At 33.0% G+C, this 24717-nt stretch overlaps 4 protein-coding genes and 1 pseudogene across 4 annotated transcripts; 3 read left to right on the top strand and 2 right to left on the bottom strand.

The window, feature by feature from the left end:
* Positions 314-1629, top strand: LOC18613615 (proline-rich protein 1). The gene is made up of 2 exons (XM_007050943.2): positions 314-1136; positions 1292-1629. Exons 1-2 carry the CDS (start codon positions 314-316, stop codon positions 1627-1629), a joined length of 1161 nt encoding a protein of 386 aa, XP_007051005.2.
* Positions 6484-7917, top strand: LOC18613614 (proline-rich protein 3). The gene is made up of 2 exons (XM_007050942.2): positions 6484-7285; positions 7442-7917. The coding sequence occupies exons 1-2, from the start codon at positions 6484-6486 to the stop codon at positions 7777-7779; spliced, it is 1140 nt and encodes a 379-aa protein (XP_007051004.2). The 3' UTR covers positions 7780-7917.
* LOC108661421 lies at positions 12529-13566 on the bottom strand (annotated as a pseudogene).
* Positions 17059-18494, top strand: LOC18613609 (proline-rich protein 1). Its single transcript, XM_007050937.2, has 2 exons — positions 17059-17814; positions 17928-18494. The coding sequence occupies exons 1-2, from the start codon at positions 17124-17126 to the stop codon at positions 18254-18256; spliced, it is 1020 nt and encodes a 339-aa protein (XP_007050999.2). The 5' UTR covers positions 17059-17123; the 3' UTR covers positions 18257-18494.
* LOC18613610 (ethylene-responsive transcription factor ERF071) lies at positions 20566-21768 on the bottom strand. Its single transcript, XM_018118182.1, has 2 exons — positions 21487-21768; positions 20566-21398 (listed from the first exon to the last, which is right to left on the bottom strand). Exons 1-2 carry the CDS (start codon positions 21668-21670, stop codon positions 20632-20634), a joined length of 951 nt encoding a protein of 316 aa, XP_017973671.1. The 5' UTR covers positions 21671-21768; the 3' UTR covers positions 20566-20631.

The raw sequence follows: 24717 nt of genomic DNA, 5'->3' as shown, positions 1-24717 counted from the left end.
TCAAGCCAAGATTGCCCCATGTACTGTCTGTCCAAGGCTCCAAGCACTGGTTTATGTGCGTGATTATAGAAAAACACAGTTGTCTATGACCATGTTCATGTCATATTAGTTAGTGCTACCCAAGTCTGCAAATCGCTTTGCCATCGTGCAATCAAATCATCTTAAGCCTTGTTTATTTTATTTCTTAATCGTTGGCAAATTACACCAACCTTCTTGTATATAAAAAGCAATGAAGTTTGCCCAATGCCCGTGCACTTCATCCTATTGTGTTTCTTCTCATCGTGCTTACAGTAACATAGTTACAGTCTTAGACATGGCTGTCACCTCTCCCTTGTTCACTACCTCGTTGCTTCTTTTGTCACTGCTTGTCATCGCCACTGCCAATGACTACAATTATGATTCATCCAAAAACCAAGCATATAATTATGGTACAAAACCAGATGGAGAAGAAAAGCCTGAGTACGGCACAAAACCAGAACTCTACAAACCACAGCCAGAAGACAAGGAAAAGCCAGGGCCAATAGACTCAGAAAAGCCTGATTATGGCAGAAAACCAGTTTACCAAACACAGCCAGAAAAACCAGAGTCAGGAAAGGAAGAAAAGCCTGATTATGGAAGAAAACCAGTTTACCAACCACAGCCAGAAAAACCAGAGTCAGGAAAAGAGGAAAAGCCTGATTATGGCAGAAAACCAGTTTACCAACAACAGCCAGAAAAGCCAGAGTCAGAAAAGGAAGAAAAGCCTGATAATGGCACTAAACAGAACTACAAACCGCAGCCAGAAGAAAAAGAAAACCCAGAGTCAGAAGAGGAAGAGAAGCCTGATTATAGCACTAAGCCAGACTTCTACAAACCACAGCCAGAAGTAAACAAAAAGCCAGAGTCATCAGAGGAGGTAGAAAAACCTAATTACAGCACAAAGCCAGATTCCTACAAACCAAAATCAGAAGAAAAAGAAGAGTCTAGTTATGGTGGAAAACCATACGTTGCTAAACCAAAGGCGGAAGGAGAAGAAAATGCTGATCATTATGGCATAGAGGTTCCAGACTTGTATCCACTAAAGCCTGAAATTCTCCCCATTGGTGTTCAAGGGCTTGTTCTATGTAAATCGGGTCCTAAGTATAATCCAATTCAAGGTAATATTTCACAGATAATTATAATTTAAGCATGCATATTAAGTCCATGTTGTTGTTTTAATAGTGTCATTGTATTTTGACACATTTTTAAGATCGTTTGTAATTCAAGTTTCAGCTCACCATGTTTTTGCTCATTTTTTTTTCCATGAGCACAGGAGCTTTGGTGAGGATAACATGTCTAGCTGTTGACGAGAATGGGTACGAGAAAACTCACTCGGTTTGTAGCGAAGAAACCGATGCAAAAGGTTACTTCTTTGCACCATTGTCTCCTTTAGGCCTTGACGACGACAGTCAGTTGAAGCTCACAGAGTGCAAGGCCTTTCTTGAAAGCTCCCCATCGGAGACCTGTAATGTTCCGGCGGATGTCAACAAAGGCATTAGCGGCGCTCCTCTTTCTGATTTCCGAGTTCTCAATCAGAAGAGGATGAAACTTTACTCCGTGGGACCCTTCTTTTTCACCGATGAGCCTAACTCAGTCTCTAATGGTTATTAAACAGCTTAATTTTTATCTTCTGTTTTTGGATTGACGATGGCAAGTGGGGTTCATTTTTTTTCTGTATTCATTAATTTTTCTTTCTTCGATGGATTATTTCTTGTTTTGCAATAATATGATTTCTTGGTGCATGGGCTAAAGATTGCCACCCTCCACCAGAAACACGTAAAGAGCTTTGCTATGTTAAAAATTTACTAATTTTTTTTTCTTTTTTTGCACACTATACTGTTTTATTTTTCCCCTTTTCCTAAATAAAATTACTTGCATTTCACAAGTATGCTGTTCAGTATCAAACTGTCCATAATTATTTATCTCATAAAATCCGACGCGGACATTGACTGAATTGGTATGGCATGATCCTCTTTTTAATAATATCCACTATTCACTCCGATTGAACATTTGTCTATATAATCATATCTGATGTTGGTGTTTCTAATTTATGTCCAAACAAAAGCTATAATTATTTATAAGAAATATTTGAAAAGTTGAATTCTATTAAAAAAGTTATAAAAAGATAAAAATAAAATCACACAAAATATTAATAGCGAGTGTAAAGTAAAGAAAAATTATAGTATCATTTATAATTTTTACAAATATTTATCAAATTTTTATCTTAAAATTTTTAAATTAATCAATAATATTGATTTGACATCTTTTAAGAAAAAAATGAAATTATTTATTGTATTCAAATTTATGAAAATGTCTATCAATCATATGAATCTCAAAAAGACTTGAAGTTCATTTGAATCACCCAAATTCAAGACAATTGATAAGATGAAAAATGATTTGAACTCAAGATGATTTGAACTAGGAATGAGCAAAATTTGGTCAAAACCAAATTAACTAAATTAACCTATAAATTCGATTAATTCAGTTTCAGTTAATTCGGTTAATATGAATAAATCGATTAAAAAATTTAGGTTTTTGTTATATGTATGCGCTCACATTGATTTTCAATACATATATATGAATGAAGGATTAGATTTAATCACCGAGAGGGATTTTCTTAGATGTATTAACTCACACATTTTTTCTGTACTTGTATATGAATAAATTACTTAGATTTAATCATCAAAAAATAAAAAATAAAATACACTTTATTTAGACATTAATATTATTGAATATTTATATAAATATAGCCATACAAAATTGATATAAAATTAATGCAAAATATAATGAAAACTATACCCTAAACTTAAGTTATTAATATAACTTATTTTTATCTTAAGTTATTAATATATTTACTATATATAGTATATTTATTAATATGCAATATATAATTTATACTATATAGACTATAGACTATAGTAACTTATTTTTTTATAAATTATTAATAAACTATATTAATATAGTATAACTTATATTAATATACTAAGTTATATTAAATTATTAATATTAATGTACTTTAGTAATATAACTANAAAAAATAAAAATAATAAAATACACTTTATTTAGATATTAATGTTATTGAATATTTATATAAATATAGCCATACAAAATTGATATAAAATTAATGCAAAATATAATGAAAACTATACACAAACCTTAAGTTATGAATATAACTTATTATATTAACTTATTAATATATTAAACTTTGTATATCATATTTATTAATATACAATACATAGTCTATATGCTATAGAGTATAGAATATAGTAACATACTTTTTATAAATGATCAATAAACTATAGTAATATAGTATAACTTACATTAATATAGTAACTTATTAATATACTATAATATTAATATATTAATGTTACTATAGTATAACTTATATTAATAATTTAATATAGTAACTTATTAATATATATTAATATATTAATGTTACTATAGTATAGCTTATATTACTAAAGTAACTTATATTATTATTAGTATCTTATAGTAATATAACTTATATTAATAATTGACTATATTATAATATGTAACAATATATTATAGTATATTTATTAATATACTAATTAGTTAATAAAAATTTACTATTGTATATAACAATATACTATTATATAGTATATATATTATATGACTTCTTAGTATACTTATATGCTATATAAGAAAATATTAACTATATATAGGAATATATTAATACACAATACATTGTATTAGCATATAGTTATACATAATATATAAAATATATCAATACAATAGACATATATACTATATAATTATATATAGTAAATATTAATACAGTATATATTGTTTACAGTTATACATTATATAATATATATCTTAATACACAATAGATAGTATACTTAGTAATACACTAATTAATCAATATATAGTATAACAAGTATAATTAGTCAAAAATTATATATTAACAATATACTATATTAGTATATTAGTAAAATTATAAGTAATAATGTAATATGTGGTAACATAAAGTATATTATTAATATATTATTAAATAAATTAAAAAAAGAAAAAAGTTAAAAAAATTCGATTAAATAAGTTAAAATAGATTTAACCGATTAAAGTTGGTTAATTTAAAGTCGAATTAAAGTTGTTAAATCGATTCGATTTGGTTAATTTTTTTTAAGAAAGTCAGTTAATGGTATTCTTAATCGATTTAACCGAACACTCACTCCTAATTTGAACTCAAGATAATCTAAATTCGAAATGAATCTAAGTCTAAAATAACTCAAAACCTCAAGGCAACTTGATCCGAACTCATACAATTGCCACCTATATAAAAACTAGTTGAAGATTCCAATTAGTTAGATTAGACTTGATCCTTAATACTTAATACATCTGTCAAATTGGTTTTTAAATTTAAAGTCAAGTTCATCTGATAATATACTAGAATATGCCCATGCGATGCACTTTTGTGATATAGGTAAAATAATGTTTATTCAAATATATCTACATTTCAATAATCATATGGTGCTCATTTTACATAAGCAATTATGAAGCTATTTGTCAACTGTAATGTATACAGAAAAGGTCAAAAGTTACATAATTGTTTAAGTAGTAATCCATTTTAAGAGTTGTAAATGTAGGTTGCAGTATACAATTTAGTAACTCATTAAATACATGATAAGTGACTACCATTTCAACGACCTTAACATTGGGTCTTGGTGGATCTTCTTTCTCAATAATGACAATAAGCATTACATCCTCTATGAAACCGTGAAAAAATAACAAAAAAAAAATCTAAACTAAATCTCACAAAAATTCAAGTAGATTGTTGTTTACAATAGAGAAATATAACCACACAATTAATCAAATGAGATAAAAAAAAGAAAAATTTTAAACAAATCAATAAATAGATTGTTGTTTCTAATTTTTGTATGAAAGCAATAATATTATAAAAATAAAAATTATAAAGAATCCAAATAATAGAAGCTTGAATAAACAAATCAAATGAGATAAAAAGAAAGGAAATTAGAAACTTACATCAAAGTTTCTAGTTTCTGTATGGAAATAATAATGTTATAAAAAATAATAAAAACCCAAATAATAAGAACAAGATAAACAGAAAATTATGGAATCAATTTTTAATTATTTATTTTTTTATTCTTATAATTTTTAAACTAATTTCATAAATTTGAATTAATGCATGAATTAAAATTAAATCAATAAAATAAATAATTAAAAGATAAAACAATGGGCAAGGAAATAAGATACAGAAGAAAAGCGAAAAATATGAGAGAATCTGTTCAATCAATTAAAAAAATCACAAATTGAAAATTATATTTATTTTTCTTCTCTTTGTTCGTACCCTTAACTCTCTCTCATGCTTGATAAAAAAATTTTGAAACCACAGCATTAGGAAAATACGGAAATACCGTGAGCTCCAAAAACACAAAAATCATAAAAATACCTTGACTTTTTCAAAAAGGAAAATCATGTCCAAGGGCTCAATTGACCATGCCACGTGACCAACAATTGGACCCTTAATTATTTCTTGGAACGACTTTTAATGTATCTAGATTTAAACTCAAATGACCGTGAAAAATTTGTTCATTTGTGAAAATAAAGAAATAAAGTTTTAGTATTTGCATGCTAAATTATTGCATTAAGAATTAATGTTGTTTATATAAACATTTATTTATATGTATAAATATAATTCGATATATAATAAATATAGTACTATTTAAATCCTACTATATACTTATAGTTTGTGAATTTTAGATAATTATATTTAGACCTCAGTTTAATAATGGGTTTTAATCTTAACTATTTTTTCTATTTAGCAAATAAAGTTGAGTAAAGTCGAATTCAAATAGTTCTCGAGTTGCCTGGTTGGTTTGCAATAATTTTGTATCCCTAGCAAAAGTATATAAAAATGATCATATATAAAAAGGGTTCCAAAAATGGTAGGAAAATGTGCATAATAACTCATGTAAAAATAGAGAGAAGGAATACTTGTCCACTAGCTTACAGCCTGTACTATAATTAATAAAGTGTGGAAACACACAATTTCATGTGAAAAAGAAAAATTGTTACGCATTGCATGATGAATACTGATTCCAACAAATGAGATTGAATAGGTCGTCAATCTCAAGCCAAGAGACTGGGGTTGCTTTATTCAAATGCCTCAATCACTCAAATCAAAGATTGTCCAACGTACTGTCTGTCCAAGGCTCCCAGCACTGGTTTATGTACGTGATTATCGAAAAATACAGTTGTCTATGACCACGTTCATGTAATATTAGTTAGTGCCACCCAAGTCTGCAAATTGCTTTGCCATCGTGCAATCAAATCATCTTATGCTCTGTTTATTTTATTTCTTAATCATTGGCAAATGACACCAACTTTCTTGTATAAAAGGCAATGAAAGTTGCCCAATGCCCATGCACCTCATCCTATTGTTTTTCTTCTCATCGTGCTTACATTAACATAGTTACCGTCTTAGACATGGCTATCACCGCTCCCTTGTTCGCTGCCTCCTTGCTTCTTTTGTCACTGCTTGTCATTGCTACTGCCAATGACTACAATTATGATTCATCCAAAAACCAAGCATATAATTATGGTACAAAGCTAGAAGGAGAAGAAAAGTCTGAGTATGGCACAAAACCAGACCTCTACAAACCACAGCCACAAGACAAGGAAAAGCCAGGGCCGGTAGTGTCAGAAAAGCCTGACTATGGTAGAAAACCAGTTTACCAAACACAGCCAGAAAAGCCAGTGTCAGGAACGGAAGAAAAGCCTGATTATGGCAGAAAACCAGTTTACCAACCACAGCCAGAAAAGCCAGAGTCAGGAAAGGAAGAAAAACCTGATGATGGCAGAAAACCAGTTTACCAACCACAGCCAGAAAAGCCTGATAATGGCACTAAACAGAACTTCTACAAACCGCAGCCAGAAGAAAAAGAAAATCCAGAGTCAGAAGAGGAAGAGAAGCCTGATTATAGCACTAAGCCAGACTTCTACAAACCACAGCCAGAAGTAAACAAAAAGCCAGAGTCATCAGAGGAGGTAGAAAAACCTAATTACAGCACAAAGCCAGATTCCTACAAACCAAAATCAGAAGAAAAAGAAGAGTCTAGTTATGGTGGAAAACCATACGTTGCTAAACCAAAGGCGGAAGGAGAAGGAAATGCTGATCATTATGGCATAGAGGTTCGAGACTTGTATCCACTAAAGCCTGAAATTCTCCCCATTGGTGTTCAAGGGCTTGTTCTATGTAAATCGGGTCCTAAGTATAATCCAATTCAAGGTAATATTTCACAGATAATTATAATTTAAGCATGCATATTAAGTCCAAGTTGTTGTTTTAAGAGTGTCATTGTCTTATGACGCATTTTTAAGACCGTCTCTAATTCAAGTTTCAACTCACCATGTTTTTGCTCATTTTTTTTTTCCATGAGCACAGGAGCTTTGGTGAGGATAACATGTCTGGCTGTTGCCGAGAATGGATACGAGAAAACTCACTCAGTTTGCAGCGGAGAAACCGATGCAAAAGGTTACTTCTTTGCACCATTGTCTCCTTTAGGCCTTGACGACGACAGTCAGTTGAAGCTTACAGAGTGCAAGGCATTTCTTAAAAGCTCCCCATCGGAGACCTGTAATGTTCCGGTGGATGTCAATAAAGGCATTAGCGGCGCTCCTCTTTCTGGTTTCCGAGTTCTAAATCAGAAGAGGATGAAACTTTACTCTGTGGGACCCTTCTTCTTCACCGATGAAGCTAACTCAGTCTCTAATGGTTACTAAACAGCTTAATTTTTTTTCAAAAAACATTTTATCTTCTGTTTTTGGATTGAAGAAGGCAAGTGGGATTGATCTTTTTTCTGTCTTCATTAATTTTTCTTTCTTCGATGCATTTTTCTTGCTGTGTAATCATGCATTCTTGGTGCAAGGGCTAAAGATTGCAGCCTTCACCAGAAACTCGTAAAGAGCTTTGCTATATTAATAATTTCTCAATAAGTTTTTTTCTTTTTTTTGCACATTACTGTTTTATTTTCCCCCTTTTCCTAAACAAAATCACTTGTATTCCACAAGTGTAATTCTGTTCAGTATCAAACTGTCCATAATTATTATTTATCCCATAAAATACATTATGGACATTGACTGAACTGGTAGGCAGTATGGCATGATCCTATCTGCAATCATTTGTCAGAGTATATTAAGTTAACAACAAGATCAACATAAGACGTAATAAGAATGTATTCTTTTCGAAGCTAAGGCATAATAATTGGTAAAAGAAAGGAAAAAGCAAAGACTTAAAAATAATTAAGAACACCGGGCAAGTTATGGTTTTATCCGAGCCCAACTCTGATGGCTGATTTTGGGACCAAAGGGATAAAACATTTCCATAAAATAACAAGAGCAAAAAGAACGAATTTGATTGAGTCGTGATATAAATTGCAGATAATCGTGCATCAGAATTTAACAAAATTAACCACCATTTTAAAAGTGGCAACCAAAATAATCAATTACCATATGTTAAGATAGTCTTGAATTATGGCTTAATTAAGATTATTTAATTCTAATTAAATTAGTATACCTTGTTAAGATAGTATTTAAATCTAATTAGATTAAAATAACATATCCTAATTGTATTAGGATAAGATTATTGTACTTGGTCCCTATAAAAGTATCCCATGGGGTTAAAGAATAGTCATCACCTAGATTTAGAGAAAGTGATTTGGATGTACGTAGAATAAGGGTTGTGAGTTTGAGACTGTTTTTATAATCTCCTGATTTTTCTCTTAGTGAATCTTTCTCTATTGCTGTGCCCATGGACGTAGGTCATCAAAAGACCGAACTACGTAAATTTTTGTGTTATTGTGGGTGTGCTTGATTTCTTTCTTTCTTTATTCTATTGATTGGATAAGATCTTGGACAACTATTTAGAGATAATTTCGCAATTTTCATAACAAACTGATATCAGAGCTTTAAGGTCTTGAGTCAATTTGAATTTCACTATGGCAACTTCGACCAAGTATGAGATTGAAAAGTTTAATGGAAGAAACGATTTCAGTCTGTGGCGTGCTAAGATGCGCGCATTGCTAGTGCAACAAGGACTGTTGAAGGCATTGAAGGAAAATGACTATCTTCTTTCAAATTTATCTAATGATGAGAAAGATGACCTTATGAAAAAAACATATGTGCTATTCTCCTAGCTTTGTCTGATAAGGTGCTAAGAGAAGTCACCGATAAAGAATCTGCTGTTGCAGTGTGGCTTAAACTCGAGAGTATTTATAAGATCAAATCCCTTACGAATCGGCTTTATATGATGTAACAATTATATACTCTCAAGATGAGTGAAGGTACGTCGGTTAATTCTTACATTGATGAATTTAATAGAGTTATTCTTGATTTAAAGAATATCGATGTTAAAATTAAGGATGAAGACCTAGCCCTAATTTTTTTATGTTCTTTGCCTCCATCGTATGAAAACTTCATGGATACTATGTTATATGGTCGAGACACTCTCATTTTCAATGATGTAAGGGCATCTTTTCTTTAAATTCTAAAGAATTGAAGAAGAAAGTTGATGGTATCTAGAATGAAAATCAAGCGAAAAGCCTGATTGTGAATAGAGGAAAAGACATAGAGCATGGCTTAGACAGAAAAGGTAAATCTAGAGCAAAAGGGAAAACTTGTTGCAATTGTGGTCAGAAAGAGCACTTTCGTCAAGACTGTACCAAATTCAAGGATGATGAAAAGATCAACAAATCTAAGAATACTGCAAATGTGCTTGGAGATGACTTTGATACTTTTGAGGAAACTGATAATGTTCTTGTAGTAACCAATAGTAACCCAATGGATACGTGGATCTTAGATTCCGCTTGTTGCTTTCACAAATGTCCTATATGTGATTGGTTTACAACTTATCAATCTGTTGTATAGGCACTGTACAATTAAGAGATGATTTGTTTCTCTCAGTTATTGGGATTGGCACAATTCGAATCAAGATGTTTGATGGTATGGTAAGGACACTTGAGGTGAAACACGTCCCTAACATGAAAAAAAATTTGATATCCTTGAGTTTATTAGATAAAAAAGGCTATAAATATACTGACCAAGATGGTTTCTTGAATGTATCTAAAGGAGCCTTAACTATCATGAAGGGTAAATTATCTGGTGACTTTTATCATCTAATGGGAAACACTGTCATTGAAACTGTTTTCGTGGTCTCATCCAATGATCTTGATGATGATGTAATACATTTAGGGCATATGAGATTGGGTCATATGAGCGATAGAGGGATTAAAAAACTAAGTAAGCGTAGTTTGCTGTGTAGTCAAAAGACTGAGAAGCTAGATTTTTGTGAGCAACATACAGTGAAATTTAGCACTACAATTCATCGAACCAAGAGTGCAGTAAACTACATCCATTCAGATTTGTGAGGTCTTTCTCCTATGGAATCAAAAGGTGGATCATTATATATGTGGGCCTTTATTGATGATTTTTCAATAAAGGTGTAGATGTATTTTCTGAAAGTTATGAGTAAAGTGTTAACCAATTTTTGCATTGGAAGGCATTGATTGAGAAGCAAACTAAGAAAAGAATTAAGAGCTTTCGAACAAACAAAAGTTTAGAATTTTGCAAAGGTGAGTTTGGTCTGTTTTGCAAGAATGAGGAAATCGTTAGACATCGCAATGTCATCAAAATATCACATCAAAACAGTGTTGCAGAATGGATGAAGAGAACACTTCTGGAGAGAGCAAAATATGTGTTCTCTAATGTTGGCCTACCCAAAGTATTTTGGATAGAAGCTATCAACATAGCTTGCTACTTGGTAAATTGGTTTCCATCAATTGTAATTGAATTGAAGACTCCCAAGGAAGTTTGGTCTGGTAAGCCCGCTAATTATTTTATACTAAAAGTATTTGGTTGTTCTGTTTGTGCTTCTGTGAGTGATGGTAAACTTGAGTTGAGGGCGATAGAGTGCATATTCCTAGGCTATGCATATGAGGTGAATAGTTATCGGTTGTGGTGTACTAATTGTAAGTCTCCCAAGTTTATGGTGAGTCAGGATGTTACCTTTGACAAGTTTGCATTACTTTATGGGATAAAGTTTAGAATTGTAAACACATCAGAGCAGGAAGTTGGCAAGCAAGTGGAGCTTGAAATTAATACTCCTTTTATAGTGCAGGATGATAGGGAAATCCGGAATGAATTACAAGAGGTACAAGAATTGGTATCTCAACGAAGCACTACTTATATCGATGGTGATTTTGATTCTTATGTTTTATTTGTGGAATAAGAGATTGATGAGCCTTACTTTTATCGTAAGACAATTACATAAGCCAAGTCTTCTAAGAAGATTGAGTCTCTACACTGAGATCAAACGTGGGAGCTTGTGAAAACATCAAAAGGTACTATTAATGTTGGCTTAATGTGTGAAGGATGTGCAAACAATAGTTGTAATATGGTTAGCTTTTCCAATTCAGATTTTACTGATGATTTAAATAGTAGAAGATCTCGAATGGGGTATGTGCTCCATCTTTCAAGGTCTGCAATCAGTTGGAAAGTAATAGTTGCTTTGTCTACAACTGAAGCTGAATATATAGCTGTGACTGAGGCAATGAAGGAAGCTTTATGGTTTCAAGGCTTGGCTAGTGATCTTGGTTTTGGACAAGCATATATGCTTGTGTTTTGTGATAGTCAAAGTGCCATACACTTGACTAAAAATCAAATATTTCATAAGAAAACCAAACACATCCAAGTCAAGTATAACTTCGTTCGAAAGATTGTTTCTAGATGTGAGATTGCAGTAAAGAAAATAACTACAGTTGAAAACTCGACAAATATAGTGACTAAGTTAGTTTTTGGGATAAAGTTCAAGCATTGCTTGGACTTGATTGGTGTTTGTAGTACTTGAGGCCTTTTTGGGTATTGGCGGTGTCGACAGAGATTGGTTCGTAAGGTGGAGCTTGGTAAATTCAAACCTAAGGTGGAGATTTGTTAAGATAGTCTTGAATTGTGGTTTAATTAAGATTGTTTAATTTTAATTAAACTAGTATACCTTGTTAAGATAATCTTTAAATCTAGTTATATTAGAATAACATATCCTAATTGTATTAGGATAAGATTATTGTACTTGACCCTTATTAAAGGATTTTAGGACGTTAAAGAATAGTCATAACTTAGATTTAGAAAGTGATTTGGGTGTACGTGGAATAAAGATTGTGAGTTTAGGACTGTTCTTGTAATCTTTTGATTTTTTTCTTAGTGAATCTTTCTCAGTTGTTCTGCTTGTGGACGTAGGTTATTACAAGACCGAATCACGTAAATTTTTGTATTTTTGTAGGTGTGCTTGATTTTTTTTTCTTTATCCTATTAATTGAGAAAGAACTTGAACAACTCTTTAGAGATAATTCCGCAATTTCTACAACATCACATTTTTTTACATAATACCTCCCAAAGATTGAAAAGATCAATAAAAAAAACAGAGATGAAGGCTAAAGAGAAAAATTTTTTAAAAATGAAAGAATGAAAACCCAGAAACGGTTACATAGCCGTTGAAGTAACAGGAACACCACCATCATCAAAGCTCCAAAGCTCGCCGATGACATTTTTCGACGGAACAGCAACAGTTTGTGTCGTTGATTGCCCATCCAAATATGGAATCTGAAAAAGCTTCATGTAATTTTCATAAGCCATCAACTTCTCAGAGAGCTTCTCTACTTGGTTTTCTTCTTGAACTTGCAACACAACCCTGTTCACTGGCTCTTCTCGCTTCTCTTCGTCTTCTTCTTCAACCTTTACTGGGCCATATAAACAACCATTGTTCACATTTGGATTACAAGAGGAGGACCCTTCTGAACTAGGGACTGAATTTTTCTCCCCAGATATAACAATAGGGTCCGTAGCATAACCGCCGAACTGGTTCAGGTCATAACCAAATCCATAATTATCTAAATTTTTACAGGGTTGTGGATAAACAGGTGGATTTGAATTGGGGTTGGGATTCCACGCAGCCGCTGAGTTATGGTTATTGATTTCATGGTTGTTAAAATGATCTTGGTTATATTGAATGGAGAAGTCGTAGTCTTCGTCGACGAAATTAACTTTAGCTTTTTTTCCCCGGATCTTGCGGGCCTCTCTGTCTAAGCTCGGGCCGCTTCTTCCGCAGTGTTGAAAATGCCAAGCCAAACACGAACACCTTTCCCAGGGTCGCGAATCTCTGCTGCCCATTTACCCCAGGGGCGTTGCCTTATGCCCCTGTACAGGTTTTTTCTCTGCCTCTTTGGCTTCTTCTCCACTTGCTTAACACTTGTTAACAAATTCCACAATTAGAACACAAAAGCAAAATGAAAGAACAAAAAGATCGAATAAAACCACAAGCGGAAAGGGAATGGCACCTAAGGAGGGCTTGGTTTGTGGTCCTTTGAAGTGGGAGAGCGAGTCACTATGGCCAATTTGACACAGTTCGGAGTTAAAACCATTTGTTTTAGCGAAGGGTGAGTTAGGCCAAAGGTCAGAGGCGGTGACGTTGCGGCCACGCTTGCGGGGGATGAAATAAGCAATGATAGCACCGCCACACATTTCTTAACCAGTAGAAGCAAAGCAACTATTGTTAACGATATTTGAGCAATAAATACAGTAATGAAGAAGCTGTCACAAGAAAGGAGGGTTTAAGGACTTTGAAGAAACAAAAAATGGGTTCAATATAAAAGAATTTCGCAGTGAAGAATGAAAGGAGAGGAAAGAGCAGGGGTTTAAGTAGTGACAGGCGAAGAGCGGTGGTGGGCGACAGTGAATGCAAGTTGGAAATTGGAACTTTCGTGTGAATTTGCCTGCCTTGGGTGTACAGTAAAAATTTAATTTGTTTTTCTTGTGTAAGAATATATTTTCTTTTTCTTTTGCTGGCATGTTCCTGGTCTTACGTCGCTTGGCCAATGGCGGCCAAGTCTAAAGAATTCTCTTATGATTTTTGGTTGGTTGGACTAAAACGAGGGAATCCTGGTAGGAAATTTTGGCAAGGTTTGGAACAGTATTATGATTTTTGGTAAGGTGGAAAAAACATAAGGAAATGGGAAGTTTTGCTAAAAATTAACTTCCATAATCTTTACCAAGCTAACCAGCATTAGGTGATACTCGTCCTTCAAAAGTTTTCAGAAGATTTTCTTCCATCTGCTCTGACCAGGGTCCATTGTATATTTTAAATTGCAATGGTCAAGTTGCACAATTAATTGATGTGTTTGTTGTTTGTTTTTTAACTATGAATTAATCATGATTATCTTAACGTAAAACCAACTGTTAAAAGCTTTATTTGTTTGTTTTTTTTTTAAAAAAAATTATTTCAGATTTATTAATAGGACCGTCGTTCCCCCTTAAACTTATCCAAAGTTACAAAATGTTCCTTTCAAAAGTGTGGGGGAAGCTCACTTTGTTATCTTTAAGTGGAAACACGTGCCTGAAAGTTCATTTGGTTGAAAATTTTGGATAAATGAGTAGCATTGAAGAAAATGAATAAATAAAGCAGTACAACTAAACAAGTGGTAATAAAATAGATTAACTTGGGCATTAAATTAGCTAGGCAGTAAAGTTAATATATTTGGCAAAGATTGCTTAGTCCACTAATTGAAGGTCAAAGCACGAAAGGTCGATCTTGAAATAATTAACAATAAAGAATGCTTAAACAAATAGTTAAGATATTCGGCTATGAATAATTAATGTATGGTCACTAATACTATTACACTAAACTAGTTGATGAATATGGAAACCGGTGAAAACATTGTTTGTCAAATTCGTGGGCAAAAGAATCTTGGTTGACTGGCGGGGGATGTCGGCTTTGCTGACGTTGGCCTTTTGAAATTTTACACGGCATTTCAGAATAACAGCTCTACAGTCTGCAGTCTCTGTTCATTTCTGAACTCTTCTTTGTATAATTTTACTGGGCCATGTTAGATCCATTCTCTGCTGGTTTCTTCTTATATATATATATATTTGTTACTTTTCAACATTCAACCATTATTTAATTATTCTATAAATATAACATCCACAAGGGTTATGTTGTTGGTGAATGTCAAATTTAATTGCTTAAGTTCTGAAGAATGTAAAATTTAGGGTTATGTTGCTGGTGAATAAAAAATTTTCATAAATAAAAATACACAAGAGACAGTAGATGAAACTTGGGCTCAATTGGGTTATGAGTTCTAAACGTACTCCAGCACATTTAGCTGTAACCCAACGCGTTCGATGGTGAGGTTCTTTACCAAGCCCACAACGACAATGCCCATCTTGATTTAATTTGTGTTGATCGTCCCAGTTTGAACCCTGACGAATTGATGATACAAGAAAAGCCATAACGAATGGCTAGAATAAGATTAAGGAAAGTGCCTGAAGATGATGAAGGGTTCTAATTGGTTGATTCTTTAAATGAAGAGTTTAAAATACATGGGAAAGTAGTTGTTAAGGTAATAATAAGTCCTATGTAAATGTTGTGGATTTTATATTAGTAAGAGATAAAGTGAGTTTTGAACTTGTAAATAAAAGCATTCTTTCATTTAATAAATATAATTTTTTGGTTAGAAACATAGATCTATGTCAAGTGATATCAAAATAAATTTAAATCTTTATCAACATAAGAGTTCATGAGATATACCAACGTAGAGTTCATGAGTTCATATAATTTCCCTCTTCTTTGTAGGTAAAAGAATTGGTGCAATGAGGATGTTGCATAATTGAGCCATTGTTGCACAATTGAGTGAGGTCGAATGTTACAGATATCATATCAATAAGATATGAAATGAGTCTTGGATTTATAAAAAAAACCTTCATCCACCTAACATGCATGTTTTTTGAGTTGAAAATATAAGTCTGTAACCAAGAACCAAGACAACAACATCAGTTAATTTGATTCAATTCAAACTACAAAGACACATGACTAAATAAGGAAGTTGAAAATGATCTTAAATTATTGGGTAAAATACCTTTACACTTCTAAATTTTAATCGAAATTTTAAATGGGTCCATTAGTTTTCGAAATAGACACTCTAATCTATAAGTGTAAATACCGTTAATAGAGATGATAAAAGGACTAAACTATTTTTTTTATTAACTTAAAAAATTATTATATTTTAAAAAAAAAAACCTTAAAAAAAGAGCACTAATTGGTGCCCCCAACTCCCCAAGAAAAGGAAGCACCCAAGAGAAGGGAGCACTGGTGCTCCCTTCCTCCTTTTTTTTTAATTAATAAAAATATATAATAGTAATTTTTAAAATTAATAAAAAGTAAAATTGTTATTTCAATATTATTATATCATCAAACTTATAGAAACACTAATAGTTATATTTATTTGAGACGGAGTGTCCATATTAAAAATTAATGGACCTGTTTAGAATTTTGATTAAAACTTAAGGGATTAGAGGTATTTTATCCTAAATTATACTATGACATGATGAGTAAATAAGTTTTGACTTAACCTCAAAAGTCCTTTATTAAAGGAAAATTAATTCTAATACTTCTTTTAATCAAAGATTAAAGAAATATGGTAATAACTAAGACTATGATAGTAATGTTTTTTTTTTTTGGAACAAATACTATAATTTTACCTAAAAACTCTATCCAAATTTCACTCAACTATTAAATCTAAGAGAGACTGTCATACTAAATTTACTCTCCTACTGGGCTCCATTTCTCATTATTCATTCACTCCTCCTTTATCTTCACAATATATATACACGATAAAATAAGTTAAATTATAATTAAGCAGTAAAAAAATAAATAAGTGAATGAAAAGAGTAAAATAAGATTGTCGTATTAAAAAACAACCAAGCATTGAGACGATTATGTATTGTATGCAATCAAAGAAAACCTTTGTACGCCAGCAGACAATGTCTTGGGGTGGCACTCAAAGCAGCATTCATGTATATTAGTTAGTGGTACCCAAGTCTACAAATCACGTTGCGATCGTGCACCCACGTTCTAATCTCTAAATCAATTGTTTATCTTATTTCTATAGATCTTAATTATTGGTGAGTATGTGTACGTTTGACCAATTTCCTTATAAAGGACAATGGTCGCAGCCCCTATTATTCATCCATTTGTATTTCTCTCTCCATTCTTATAATTATATTGCAGAGTTAATAGCAATATCATGGCTCTCACCCGTCTCTGCTTGGCATTCTCATTGCTTCTACTGTCATTGCTAGTCATTGCTTCCGCTGGTGATTATAGTAATGATGATTCATCTAAATATGGTTTCGATGGAATGCCAGCTGACAGCCCTCAAGCAAAGCCAGAAGAAGAAGAAGAGCCTACAAAGCCAGACTATTACAAGCCCAAGCCGGTGGACAAAGAAGAGCCTGATTATGGTAGTAAACCCGAGGTCGTTAAACCAAAGCCAGAAGGAAAAGAAAAGCCTAATTATGGCACAAAACAAGACATCTACAAGCCAAAACCAGAAGAAAAGGAAAAGCCTGAGTATGGCAGAAAACCATACGTTGCTAAACCGAAGCCAGAAGGAGAAGAGAAGCCTTACTATGGCACAAAACCAGACAACTACAAGGCGAAGCCAGAGGAAAAGTCTGGGTATGGAGGAGAAAAAAAGCCTGATTATGGCAAAAAGGGATACCTCTACAAACCAAAGACAGAAGAAAAGGAAAAGCCTGAGTATGGCAGAAAATCATACGTTGTTAAACCAAAGCCAGAAGGAGAAGAAAAGCCTTACTATGACACAAAACCAGAGTTCAATGAAACAAAGTCGGAAGAAAAGGAAAATCTTCTCTTCGTTGGTGTTCAAGGGCTTGTTTTATGTAAATCAAGTTCCAAGTATTATCCAATTCAAGGTATATCGATTTGGACAATTGGTTTCCTAATAATCCCTTTTGTATATTATGACTTTGTTTGAGAAGATTGTCTAATTGGGTTCACTTCTGATCAAATTTCTATGCATGAGCAGGGGCTTTAGCAAAGATAACATGTAAAGCTGTTGATAAGGGCGGGCTCGAAAAAACCCTCTCCATTTGCAGCGGAGCAACTGATGCAAAGGGTTACTTCTTTGCCACATTGTCTCATTCAGATCTCGTAGATAAGTTGAAGGTTAAAGATTGCAAGGCGTATCTCGAGAGCTCTCCATTGAAGACCTGTAATATTCCCACGAATGACAACAAAGGGATTGATGGTGCTCCTCTTTCTAATTTCCGTGTTCTAAATAAGAAGATGAATTTGTACTCCGTGGGGCCTTTCTTCTACACCTCCGTAGCTAAATCAGCCACTAATGGTTACTAAAATTGAATTAATTCTTCATGACTAAACAATCCATTTTAATACCCCCTTCCCCCCATTTTTATCTTTTATTTTGAAGTTGAGAAGGCAACTTAAGTTGGTTCTTTTCTGTTTCTCTTTTTTGGGTCTGATTTTCGTTGTTTAATGATTATTTTATTGGCTAGCTGGACTTGCAGCCTCTGCCAGAGATTTGTAATGAACTTTGCTCTATTAATAAAGCTTTGAATATGATTATTTTTCTACTCCTGTGTCTTTTCTTTTCTTCCCTTTTCCTATATCATGTTGTTTCATCATTAATTTTTTTTTTCTCAACCATGAAGATAAATTCATTAATATGACTGAAAAAACTATACACTGAGTTCAGCCTATAAGGCTGGGGATGAAGTTCATAAGCAGAGTAAAAATAAAAAACAGAGGTGCATAACAAGTGCACCACGGAGCCTACTAGAGTTTTATATCAGCTACAAGGTGCATAACAAGTGCACAACCCAATCAATCCCTTCTGGTCTACAAAGTGAATAACAGAGCCTTAAAGAGTTTTTCATCAGTAATTGTTATCACTTGTAACACATTTCTAGTTTGAAACTAAACCATATAAATTTATTAAAAGCCAAATGTACAGCTTTTTATCTCAACTACACTCCCAATCTTATATCCAACAAATAAAATTCTCAAAAAATAGGAACACTTTGGGATTGAGTTAGGTATTTCCTATATCTAAGTATCTAATATTAATATACGATATATCACTAAATATATATCTAATATTTCAATAGCACAAGGGTTGAATGTAATGTGGAATATAAGTTGGTTCTTAGTGAGTTCGGTGGTAGTGGGGGATGTCTTATTTCTGGTGGTTTGGATAATATGGATAAAATGATCTGCTATGGGCTGTTTGTGACTTGCTATGGGTGCTTGGCTGTTAGTTTTGTAAGGGACGAGACGACCATAAAACTGCAGTCTTCATATATTAGGAATAGGTGCAACGGGGATAGTAGGGGAGTTTCCCGAATGCTTCTGGTAGCTTATCTCTGATTTAGTTAGTGTTGTTGCATAAGGAAGCAGAAGGGAAGTTGACTCTTTTTGTTTCTGCTTCGGGAATTGAATTGCTTGTGCTCATGACCTTGCTTACAAGGAATATATCTTGTTTTATTGTGAGACAATTACATATGCCAAGTCTTCTAAGAAGATTGTGTTTTTACACTGAAATCAAATGTGGGAGCTTGTGAAAATACCTAAAGGTACTATTGATGTTAGCTTAATATGTGAAGGTGGTGCAAACAATAGTTGTAATATGGTTAGCTTCTCCAATTCAGATTTTGCTGGTGATCTAGATAGTAGAAGATCTCGAATGGGGTATGTGCTCCCCTTTTAAGGTTTGCAATCAATTGGAAAGTAATAGTTGCTTTGTTTACAATTGAAGCTGAATATATAGCTGTGACTGAGGCAATGAAGGAAGCTTTATGGTTTCGAGGTTTGGCTAGTGATCTCGGTTTTGGACAGGCACATATGCTTGTGTTTTGTGATAGTCAAAGTGCCATACACTTGACTAAAAATCAAATGTTTCATGAGAAAACCAAACACATCTAAGTCAAGTATAACTTTGTTCAAAATATTGTTTCTAGATGTGAGATTGCAATAAAGAAATTAACTACAGCTGAAAACCCGACAAATATAGTGACTAAGTTAGTTTCTGGGATAAAGTTCAAGCATTGCTTGGACTTGATTAGTGTTCGTAGTGCTTGAGGTCCTTTTGGGCATTGGCGGTGTCCACAGAAATTGGTTCGTAAGGTGGAGTTTGATGAATTCAAGTCTAAGGTGGAGATTTGCTAGGATAGTCTTAAATAGTGATTTAATTAAGATTGTTTAATTTTAATTAAACTAGTATACCTTGTTAAGATAATATTTAAATCTAGTTATATTAGAATAACATATCCTAATTGTGTTAGGATAAAATTATTGTACTTGGTCCCTATTAAAAGATTCTATGGTGTTAAAGAATAGTCATCACTTAGATTTAGAAAGAGTGATTTGAGTGTACGTAGGATAAGAGTTATGAGTTTAAGACTGTTTTTGTAATCTTTTGATTTTTTTTTTAGTAAATCTTTCTCTATTGTTGTGCCCGTGAACGTAGGTTATCAAAAAAACGAATCTCGTAAATTCTTGTGTTATTGTGAGTGTGCTTGATTTTTTTTTCTTTATCCTATTAATTGAATAAGATCTTGGATAACTCTTTAAAGATAATTTCACAGTTTATACTACATCACCTTTTTTTTTACATAATACCTCCCAAAGATTGAAAAGATCAATAAAAAAAAACAGAGATGAAGACTAAAGAGAAAAATAAAAAAAATGAAAGAATGAAAACCCAGAAACGGTTACATAGCCGTTGAAGTAACAAGAACACCACCATCATCAAAGCTCCAAAGCTCGCCGATAACATTTTTAGGCGGAACAGCAACAGTTTGTGTCGTTGATTGCCCATCCAAATATGGAATCTGAAAAAACTTCATATAATTTTCATAAGCCATCAGATCCTCAGAGAACCTCTCTACTTGGTTTTCTTCTTGAACTTGCAACACAACCCTGTTCACTGGCTCTTCTCGCTTCTCTTCGTCTTCTTCTTCAACCTTTACTGGGCCATATAAACAACCATTGTTCATATTTGGATTACAAGAGTAGGACCCTTCTGAACCAGACATTGAATTTTTCTCCCCAGATATAACAATAGGGTCTGTAGCATAACCGCCGAACTGGTTCAGGTCATAACCAAATCCATAATTATCTAAATTTTTACAGGGCTGTGGATAAACAGGTGGATTGGAATTGGGGATGGGATTCCACGCAGCCGCTGAGTTATGGTTATTGATTTCATGGTTGTTAAAATGATCTTGGTTATATTGAATGGAGAAGTCGTTGTCTTCGTCAGGGAAATTAACTTTAGCTTTTTTTCCCCGGATCTTGCGGGCCTCTCTGTCGTAAGCTCGGGCTGCTTCTTCCGCAGTGTTGAAAGTGTCGAGCCAAACACGAACACCTTTCCCAGGGTCCCGAATCTCTGCTGCCCATTTGCCCCAGGGGCGTTGCCTTATGCCCCTGTACAGGTTTTTTCTCTGCCTCTTTGGCTTCTTCTCCACTTGCTCAACACCTGTTAACAAATTCCACAATTAGAACACAAAAGCAAAATGAAAGAACAAAAAGATCGAATAAAACCACAAGCAGAAAGGGAATGGCACCTAAGGAGGGCTCGGTTTGTGGTCCTTTGAAGTGGGAGAGCGAGTCACTATGGCCAATTTGACACAGTTCGGAGTTAAAACCATCGATTTTAGCGAAGGGTGGGTTAGGCCAGAGGTCAGAGGCGGTGACGTTGCGGCCACGCTTGCGAGGGATGAAATCAGCAATGATAGCACCGCCACACATTTCTTAACCAGTAGAAGCAAAGCAACTATTGTTAACGGTATTTGAGCAATAAATGCAGTAGTGAAGAAGCTGTCACAAGAAAAAAGGGTTTAAGGACTTTGAAGAAACAAAAAATGGGTTTAATATAAAAGAATTTCGCAGTGAAGAATGAAAGGTGAGGAAAGAGCAGGGTTTTAAGTAGTGGGAGGCAAAGAGCGGTGGTGGGCGACAGTGAATGCAAGTTGGAAATTGGAACTTTCGTGTGAATTTGCCTGCCTTGGGTGTACAGTAAAAATTTAATTTGTTTTTCTTGTGTACGAATATATTTTCTTTTCTTTTGCTGGCATGTTCCTGGTCTTACGTCGCTTGGCCAATGGCGGCCAAGTCTAAAGAATTCTCTTATGATTTTTGGTTGGTCGGACTAAAACGAGGTAATCCTGGTAGGAAATTTTGGAAAGGTTTGGAACAGTATTATGACTTTTGGTAAGGTGGAAAAAACATAAGGAAATGGGAAGTTTTGCTAAACATTAAGTAACTTCCATAATCTTTACCAAGCTAACCAGCATTAGGTGATACTCGTCCTTCAAAAGATTTCAGAAGATTTTCTTCCATCTGCTCTGACCAGGGTCCATTGTATATTTTAAATTGCAATGGTCAAGTTGCACAATTAATTGATGTGTTTGTTGTTTGTTTTTTCACTATGAATTAATCATGATTATCTTAACGTAAAACCAACTGTTAAAAGCTTTATTTGTTTGTTTTTTTTTAAAAAAAATTAATTCAGATTTATTAATAGGACCGTCGTTCCCCCTTAAACTTATCCAAAGTTACAAAATGTTCCTTTCAAAAGTGTGGGGGAAGCTCACTTTGTTATCTTTAAGTGGAAACACATGCCTGAAAGTTCATTTGGTTGAAAATTTTGGATAAATGAGGAGCATTGAAGAAAATGAATAAATAAAGCAGTACAACTAAACAAGTGGTAATAAAATAGATTAACTTGGGCATTAAATTAGCTAGGCAGTAAAGTTAATATATTTAGCAAAGATTGCTTAGTCCACTAATTGAAGGTCAAAGCACGGAAGGTCGATCTTGAAATAATTAACAATAAAGAGTGCTTAAACAAATAGTTAAGATATTCGGCTATGAATAATTAATGTATAGTCACTAATACTATTACACTAAACTAGCTGATGAGTATGGAAACCGCTGAGAACATTGTTTGTCAAATTCGTGGGCAAAAGAATCTTGGTTGATTGGCGGGGGATGTCAGCTTTGCTGACGCTGGCCTTTTGAAATTTTACACGGCATTTCAGAATAACAGCTCTACAGTCCGCAGTCTCTGTTCATTTCTGAACTCTTCTTTGTATAATTTTACTGGGCCATGTTAGATCCATTGTCTGCTGGTTTCTTCTTATGCTATATATATATTTGTTACTTTTCAACATTCAACCATTATTTAATTATTCTACAAATATAACATCCACAAGGGTTATGTTGTTGGTGAATGTCAAATTTAATTGCTTAAGTTCTGAAGAATGGAAAATTTAGGGTTATGTTGCTGGTGAATAAAAAATTTTCATAAATAAAAATACAAAAAAGACAGTAGATGAAATTTGGGCTCAATTGGGTTATGAGTTCAGAACGTACTCCAGCAAATTTAGCTGTAACCCAATGCATTCGATGGTGAGGTTCTTTACCAAGCCCACAACGACAATGCCCATCTTGATTTAATTTGTGTTGATCATCCCAGTTTGAACCCTGACGAATTAATGATACAAGAAAAGCCATAACTAATGGCTAGAATAAGATGAAGGAAAGTGCCTGAAGATGATGAAGGGTTCTAACTGGTTGATTCTTTAAATGAAGAGTTTAAAATACATGGGAAAGTAGTTCTTAAGGTAATAATAAGTCCTATGTAAATGTTATGGATTTTATATTAATAAGAGATAAAGTGAGTTTTGAACTTGTAAATAAAAGCATTTTTTCATTTAATAAATATATTTTTTTAGTTAGAAACATAGATATGTGTAAAGTGATATCAAAACAAATTTAAATCTTTATCAACATAAGAGTTCATGAGAGATACCAAAGTCGAAATAAACTCGAATCAAGGTACGGTCTCTCTTCTTTATAGGTAAAAGAATCAGTGCAATGAGGACGTTGCACAATTAAGTGAGGTCGAATGTTACAAATCTCATATCAGTAAGATATGGAATAAGTCTTGGATTTACAGAAAAAACCTTTATCCACCTAACATGCATGTTTTTTGAGTTAAAAATATAAGTCTGTAACCAAGAACTAAGACAAAAACATCAGTTAATTTGATTCAATTCAAACTACAAAGACACATGACTAAATAAGGAAGTTGAAAATGATTTTAAATTATCGGATAAAATACCCTTACATTTCTAAATTTTAATCGAAATTTTAAACGGGTCTATTAGTTTTTGAAATAGATACTCCAACCCATAAGTGTAAACACCGTTAACAGAGATGATGAAAGGACTAAATTGTCTTTTTTTTATTAACTTAAAAAATTATTATTATATTTTTAAAAAAAAAACCTTAAAAAAAGAGCATTGATCGGTGCCCAACTCCCCAAGAAAGGAAAGCACCCAAGAGAAGGGAGCACCTCCTTTTTTTTTAATTAATACAAAATATATAATAGTAATTTTTAAAATTAATAAAAAATAAAATTGTTATTTCAATATTATTACATCATCAAACTAATAGAAACACTAATAGTTATATTTATTTGAGACGGAGTGTCCATATTAAAAATTAATGGATCTATTTAGAATTTCGATTAAAATTTAAGGGATTTGATGTATTTTATCATAAATTATACTATGACGTGATGAGTAAATAAGTTTTGAATTGAACCTCAAAAGTCTTTTATTAAAGGAAAATTAATTCTAATACTTCTTTTAATCAAAGATTAAAGAAATATGGTAATAAGTAAGAATATGATAGTAATTTTTTTTTGTACAAATACTATAATTTTACCTAAAAACTCTATCCAAATTTCACTCAACTAATAAGTCTAAGAGATTCTTTCATACTACATT

This window comes from Theobroma cacao, chromosome 1 (genome assembly GCF_000208745.1).
Source record: "Theobroma cacao cultivar B97-61/B2 chromosome 1, Criollo_cocoa_genome_V2, whole genome shotgun sequence".
NCBI classification, from domain to species: domain Eukaryota; kingdom Viridiplantae; phylum Streptophyta; class Magnoliopsida; order Malvales; family Malvaceae; genus Theobroma; species Theobroma cacao.
The sequence above is the reverse complement of the archived record's forward strand: the minus strand, read 5'-3'. Positions and strand labels throughout refer to the sequence as shown.

Coding starts and splice junctions, on each gene's coding strand:
- LOC18613615 (XM_007050943.2), top strand. CDS start 314: ATGGCTGTCACCTCTCCCTTGTTCACTACCTCGTTGCTTCTTTTGTCA. Junction 1,137..1,291: donor TAAGTATAATCCAATTCAAG/GTAATATTTCAC, acceptor CCATGAGCACAG/GAGCTTTGGTGAGGATAACA.
- LOC18613614 (XM_007050942.2), top strand. CDS start 6,484: ATGGCTATCACCGCTCCCTTGTTCGCTGCCTCCTTGCTTCTTTTGTCA. Junction 7,286..7,441: donor TAAGTATAATCCAATTCAAG/GTAATATTTCAC, acceptor CCATGAGCACAG/GAGCTTTGGTGAGGATAACA.
- LOC18613609 (XM_007050937.2), top strand. CDS start 17,124: ATGGCTCTCACCCGTCTCTGCTTGGCATTCTCATTGCTTCTACTGTCA. Junction 17,815..17,927: donor CAAGTATTATCCAATTCAAG/GTATATCGATTT, acceptor ATGCATGAGCAG/GGGCTTTAGCAAAGATAACA.
- LOC18613610 (XM_018118182.1), bottom strand. CDS start 21,670: ATGTGTGGCGGTGCTATCATTGCTGATTTCATCCCTCGCAAGCGTGGC. Junction 21,399..21,486: donor ACAAACCGAGCCCTCCTTAG/GTGCCATTCCCT, acceptor ATTTGTTAACAG/GTGTTGAGCAAGTGGAGAAG.